This window comes from Bison bison, unplaced genomic scaffold (assembly GCF_000754665.1).
Source record: "Bison bison bison isolate TAMUID 2011002044 unplaced genomic scaffold, Bison_UMD1.0 scf7180017864213, whole genome shotgun sequence".
NCBI lineage: Eukaryota > Metazoa > Chordata > Mammalia > Artiodactyla > Bovidae > Bison > Bison bison.
Window position 1 is genome coordinate 3749549 of NW_011494785.1, and position 7031 is coordinate 3756579.

The 7031-nt window shown below is 51.3% G+C and overlaps 1 protein-coding gene across 1 annotated transcript in view; it reads left to right on the forward strand.

Annotated features, from left to right (window-relative positions):
* Positions 1-7031, forward strand: part of LOC104992349 (IQ motif and SEC7 domain-containing protein 3-like) — a 33014-nt gene that overhangs the window by 536 nt on the left and 25447 nt on the right. Inside the window, exon 2 of the mRNA XM_010845210.1 lies at positions 10-290. Within this exon, the coding sequence (XP_010843512.1) occupies positions 10-290 (281 nt within the window). The remainder of the gene's footprint in view (positions 1-9; positions 291-7031) is intronic.

A 7031-nucleotide genomic window follows, 5' to 3' on the forward strand; every position in this document is an offset into this window, starting at 1 on the left:
GGGGCCCAGGAGCAGCTCCAGGACCACGGACAGCTGCCTCCCGCCGCGCCACAGCCCGAGCCCGAGCAGCCCCCGCTTCAGCACCACGGACAGCTCCTGGCTCAGCCCCAGCCGGGCCCCAGCGGCAGGGCTCACGCGCCCCAGTCGCCCCACCAGCACCCGGTGGCGCCCGGGGCCGTGGCCGACAAGGAGAAGGAGCGTCCCCCGAGTTGTTGCGCTGCTGCTGGAACCCTCCTTCAGCACAAATCCCCCGCCGCCCTCGGCAAGGGCGTCCTGAGCAGGAGACCCGAGTGAGTGGGGAAGAAGGCATGGGAACCGTTGTGGGAGAGAGGGAAGCTAACGGACGTGAGTGGGGGACCAGGGGGTAATCAGATGCACCCCAGTCTGGAGGACTAGGGCAGTGTGAAGTGGAGGGGTGAGAAGATGCTTAGGGGCAGAAGTATGTCAAGGAGATTTGGGGGGAAGGAGGGAATGACACCAGTGTTCGAGGGGGTCTGGGGGATGTTGGAGCAAAAGGGGTCAGAGGAGGAAAGACATGGGGGTTAAGTGATTAGGGTTATTGAAAACTGGCAGATTTCAAAGGGGACAAGACTGGGGGCGAAGTTAGGGAGGAAGATTAAACTGAAGAAAAGAGAACAGTTGAAGAATCTTTTTAAGTTAGGGAAAATCTGGATGGGAGTTTGGGTAGTAAAATTATTTGAATGGAGAGGGAGATATGAAAAAAAAGACATGTTAAGAGCTTTAAAAAGGACAGGGTCCAGGAAGAGTAGAACTGGGGTCTGAGGGGATTTGGGAGGCAGAACATAAGGCTGAGAGGCAGGATGATGTGAGAAGGAAGGGGGGCTGGATACAGAGGAAGAGGAGGGTGGGAGAAAGCATCTCCCAGGGAACAAGCTAGCTCTTTAACCGATGCAGTGGGAGTCAAAAGCCAGGAGTGGCTTGTTTGGGGAAGCTTACTCTGCTCTGACCTGAGTGGACCCTCTTTCTTCTGAATCCCCACAAATCTAGAGGGGTGCCAGGTAACAACCCATCAAGCCTACAGAGAATCCCTTTTCAGTGTCAGGTCTGTCTGGTTACAGCTCTACCCTCTGACTCAAGGAGGATTTCTATGCAAAGTGTTAGCAATCGTGGAAAGGGAATAATGATGAGACAGTTGGCAAACGGAGTTGGCATTTGGATGTAATTCCTGTTATGGCTGGTGACTGCAAATCTTGTTTCCCCTTGGTTATTTGGTGATAAGTGGAATCTCATGTTAGGTCCAGAGAGAAATATGCTTATTAGCTCCTAATGAGAAACTCTAGAACTTCAAGTTCTTTTTCTTTACATCCAATGTCCATGAACTAGGGATATGGGAAGAAGAGAAGACTGGAATATTCTCTCCTCTGTGTTGGGAAGGCTGTGACCATGTCAGCTTCCTTTCTCTGAGGAGACAGGTGATGGAAGAACAGCTCACGGGAAATCAGAAGCTAGTCAGCACCTGACCCTGACAATGGGGATGGTAAGGAAGATAGGGGTGGGAAAGGAGAAGAACCAAGAGTCATCTTCAGCAGCCTTGGCATGCTTTAATCTACAGATACTTGTGAAGATTTGATGTAGGCTCATTTTTTCCTCGTATCTACTGCAGAGTTAGACAAGTTGGGTCAGGACACATGGTAGACGTGACCAAAATCTTGGGCTCTTAAGAGGGGAAGATCCAGGATGACTCCACAGCGTTTGATTCAAACCCCAAGAAGATGCGGCTTTTTTTCTAAGCTCCCTCAATGGTCCATTGCTCTCCCTTCAGTGTCACGGTTTTCTTTCCTTATTTGGCAGAAAAAGCAGAAAGGCAGTTTCCCTTACTGCCCATGGCTCAGCAAAAGGTGAAAAAAAAATCTGAAACAAAAAAAAAATCCAAAATGCCATGTGTTTCCCCCCACCCCAAATAGGGGGGGAATTATTCTATTCCATTTCCTAGGGCAGCCACAGCTCCCAGGGAATCGTGGTTCCTCTCTTCACGCTCCTCAATGTCCTCCTCCTTTTCCACCACATTCCCACTTTCTCTGCATCCCTTCGGAGACTGTGTGGGCAAGAAGGGTGGAGGAAAGCTCATTTCTCCTGAATAAGGACTTTGCTGTGGCCCCCAAAGCAGCTTAAAGAGCCCAAACTCTCCGGCCCAAGGGCTCTTGCTGGGAACCCAGGGGTTTTAGGTATCATCTGGATTCCTATCCAGCCTCACATGTCACAACTGGAGAGAAACCATCAGGTCCTCATCTTCCCCTCTCCCTTGTCCTGCTTTTCCTTCCCAAGGGAGCAGGACAAAAATAAGTAATTAAAATGGTGGAAGAGAGTGGAAGTTGTTGGAAATCTTTCAGGAAGTTGTGCCAGGTACCAAGAGGTTAACACTGCCAGCAACCCCTTCCTTTCTTCAGATCTGCCAGCTCACCCCACCCTGCTCCTCAAGCCTAGACACCCAGAGACTTAGAGAGCTCAGAAACAAATGCCTCACCTCCTCCCTCAGCTCCCTCCCCACTTGGATGGGAAATCTTGGGCATCCAGACAGACTAATGCCTTTTGGATCCCCGTGTCTCCCCACTTTTCTGCTTAACTTCAGCCCAAGTTTCCCCCGCAGAACCTCAGGAAGGAATCGTCTTTGCTGACTACAAGTTTGGCCCCATCCTGCTCTCCACCCACGACCCCCGTTTTGCATGTCTGTCCTTTTCTACCCAACCTCTCAGTGCTGTTGGGTTAGATATGGGCAGCACTCCATGGACCGGATGAGACTGGGGGAGAGAGAGCCGAGCCAGCAGCCCTTTTCCTGGGGCCTCTCCTGGGAATCTCCCTGCTGAATCAGTTCCCTACTGGGCATGCTGATGTAGGAAGAAGAGCCGGCAGAGGGGTCTCTCCTTCATAATTTTGCTGAAATCCTTTTTCGTTTCTTCCTTCCCCTTTTCTGGCCTCAGTAGGGTGAGAATGCAGCCCTGGTGAGGTTGCTGAGGCAGGGGTGAGGGTTACCAGGCACTGTGAGGCTTGTGATCTCACCGCACAGCTTATCTCTTATCCCCAGAACTCATCTTCCTCCCCGAATCCAGGAGAGGCGGGAGCCCTGGGGACCCTGGGGCTGAGAAATAATAGATCGTTTAATTGTCATCAGATCTCCATTAATATGCCGCCCAGCCTCTCCCTCCTCCAGCTAAGGGAGCTGCGAAGCTGGTGGCCTTGGAGGTCAGGTCAAGGAAGCAACAATGTGGGAACGGGTGAGTGTAAAGACATCGCGAAGAATGACACCCAAGGGGTTAACATTCTTTCTCTGCTGCTTCCTGGCTCTTGCTAAGCTCCAGCCCCCACTGCTTTTGCCTCTTAATGAAAGCAGCAATCTAGCTTCCTCCTCTTTATTTTTTCAATCAAGGCTCACAGCCTCTACAGAATTGATTATCCCTTTCCTGGCTGGAGCCAGAGCTTCAGCCTGACCCAGCAAAGTCCCTTCCTCGCCATGGAAGCATATGACCCAGCCTGAAGCTCCAGGCTGCAGTGTGGCCACAGCTTCTCTGCTTGAGCATGTGTCCATCTGTCCACCCAGCCATGTGTTTAGAGCCAGTGGATCCCAGGGCTTGCCCAAGTCCTCACGTCCATGGGCAGAGGATTACTGGAGGCAGGCTAAGATTCTCTCATTATAATTCAAATTCAGCTCCTACCCTGGAGCTCCCCATCTCCATGGGGCCGAGAACTCTGAATGTCTTGTGAGCTCCTGTCCTCTCTTCTTCCTCCTTTGTCTTTTTTATATGTTCTGTCTTCCCCCTTTCATCCCTCCCCTCAAACACACCCACTCCCCATATTTTCTTCCTTCCATCCTTTGCTTCCATGTAAGCTGTGTAGACATGTCTCCTCCTCTCTGCTCCCATCCTAAGCATAAACTAAATCTTGGGTCATCTGAGCACCATGGTCTTGTGCTCCCCAGAGTCAGGGGATGGCAGGAAGACTACTGGAAGTGACTTCTAGCCTGTTGTCTGAGACCCTGATTGGAGCAGGCATCTGTGCTCCTACTGAATCAAGGTTGTCTGCCTGGAGGTGGCAGATCTCCAAGAAGAGCCCCTCAGGGGAGCTCTTAAGAGTGTGTGAAGGTCTGTCAGTCAACTCTATTGTATCCGTTCAAAATCCTGCACTCTCTGCTGCGAAAAGACAGAAAAGACACAGACCATCCGTGCTCAATGCACTCGAGACACGGGTTTACAAACGTCTTGGTAAGTGTTAAGCGGACTGCAGGTGCCCAGAGCCTGCCTCTATCAGAACAGAATGGGGTAAAAAGGAGAGTGTACACAGCATATCCACGTCCCAGAGAGGTTTCCGAGGTTGCCGCCAAGGGTTTACGTGAAGAACAGTGAGAGGCAGGGACAGCTGGGTGGAGACAGAGCTGGGAGGAGTCAATCCAAGGAAATGTCTGTGATGCACGCACTTACCATTCCCCACTCTGACCTACAGTCCCTCCTCCATCACCCCCCTCACCCCCCAAGGCTAAACCCATCAACGTAGGAAGAACTCAGTACTGGTCCTTTCTTCCCAGTGGCTAAAACCCCTGCTAGCTGAGGAAGTCACACTACGCTCTTGTTCCCCAGCCTCCCTGTCCTCCTCTTGCCCATTTCAATAAGGAGGGTATGACACCAGGCTGGCCAGCTGGAAAAGGGGCCTGAGTGAAGGCTCGCTGAGAGGGGGAGGGCTTGGGCATCTTCTGCCCACCCAGAAGCTGGCACGGGCAGACACTCGGGGCGCTCTGCCGTCCCCTGCCGCTCTGAGGGCCCGGGCCACTGCTCCTTCCTCACTCTCAGCCCAAAACAACCGGACTCCAGAGAAAAGTCACCTGCGTGCCTGCTCCACCGCCACCTCCTTCCTTCCCCAGCCCTTCTCAGAACCACACGGCCAACAGCAGAGGCCCTCTCAAGGCCATCCTGGCACATCTTCCTCTTGGCCCGAAATCCAGTGAGAGGAGCAGCAGTTGGTCCTGCTGATTCAGCAAATATCTATGCGGCCCGAGTTTCAGAGGTCACTTGTGAAAAAAGGCAGATGGGTCAGGTCTGGGGGGAGGGTGACATGAAAAATCAGGGAGAGCCAGACAATCAGCTGGACTGTGGTCTGGAAAGAGGCCTGGATCTTGGACTTAAACCCCACATAAGGAATTTTAGACACAGATGGCCCTGTTGCAGGCCCTAAACGTTTTCCACTGGGGCCTGCAAGAACTCTCAGAGGACCCAGGGTGGCAGCGGTTTAGCAAGGGGTATCTTAGGAACAGGTCCTGGGGATGCGCTCCTTGCACCTGGCAGACCCCCAAACGCAAGGCCATGTGGTGGGACTTCTGAGGCTGAGGCCGCTGCAGCACCTTCCTCCTCTGCTTCGTGAGAAGCATGAAGTGTGGGTTCCTACACAAGTTGCAAAGGGCTTCTTGTGTTCACACAGGAATGGAGGGTCCTGTCCACTTCAGGCAGCAAGGGCATTAACAGTCGAGTAAGAGGAGGAGTAGCGGGAGGGAGAAACTAGGTTATTCAGGCTAAAAGGAACTTAAGGAAACCACGTTGCTGTTGTTCAGTCGCTCAGTCGTGTCTCTTTGCGACCCTATGGACTGCAGCCTGCCAGGCTCCTCTGTCCAGGGGATTCTGCAGGCAAGAATACTGGACTGGGTTGCCATTTCCTCCTCTAGGGGATCTTCCCAACCCAGGGATCGAATCTGTGTCTCCTGTGTTGGCAGGTAGATTTTTTTTTACCGCTGAGCCACCTGGGAGTTTTCAAGATCCAGGTGGTTCAGAACCTGGGCTTTGCAGGCAGGCATACTGGGTATGAATCCTGCTCCACCAGCTACCAGCTGGAATGCCTTACATTTATTTTTTCAACTGTTATTGGAGGATAGTTGCTTTACAATGTTGTGTTAGTTTCTGCTGTACAGCAAAGTGAATCAGCTACATGTATACATATATCCCCTTTTCTGGGTTCCCATTTAGGTCACGAGAGCACTGAGTAGAGTTCCCTTATACCTTTTTTGAGCCTTGTTTTTTTTTTTTTTTTTTATGAAATAAGGAATAATATCTACTTTAAAAGGTTGTTGTAAAAAATTTTAAATTAGATTATATACATTTTAAGCTGTTCTGGGCACGTAGTAAGTGCTCAATACACTGTAATATTTCTACAGATAAAGAAACCAGGACCCAAGTTTCATCCAGAGTGAGACCATAGCTATCGAGGAGAATCCAGGTTGAGGATTCCTTCAGGAAGTGTTCCAGGCCACATTTCTATGTGTGACCTTTCTTCAACCACCACTCAACCTCTGGACAGTGTGCACCAGATATGTGAATGGGAGCCTGCCTCGAAATGCAGCTGGGCGGGACAAACCCGTCGTCCCTTAGTGAGCTGTGAGGAGGTCTCACAACTCAATAGCTGGGAACTGCTTCCTTAAGCCCAACCTGAATTTCTTCAGCTGCATTTTCAGATTGCTTGCACTTTTCTTATGGACACTGAGGGGACCCGAGTTGCCACCCAACACCCCACAGTGGTAACAATGACCTCATCCGTCTTCTAAATGGGGAAACCACAGTGTCATCTCGTATGTGACCTTGTCAAGGACAACAGGGGAGGGTGGGGGATGGAGTCTGAACCAGGAGAATGCCTCCCGTTCACTGGAATGAAAGCTAAATCCATTTCTCCAAATTCTCCCATTCTGGGAAAGGAAGGGAGAAGGCAGACCCACTCTTCGCAGGACTCTGCAGTCAGAAAGGGAGACAGAGCAGGGCTGAGAAAAGTGGGAGGCCTGACCCGACGTGGCGTTTTGGCCGAAGCTGGGCGGTCAGGGTGGCTGGGGGAGGACTCTGCTTCATTCTGGTCAAGCCCAGAGGCTAAAGGAGTTTCATCTTGCAAGGACTCTCTTAGAATAAATACCTTCTAGAAAAAAACAAGGGAAGACTGGTGTGCTGCAGTCCATGGGGTCACAAAGAGTCAGATACGGCTTAGCAGCTGAACAACAGCAGCAAGAAAACAAATGGAAAAGAGAAGATGGAAAGGTAGTTGTGGCTGTG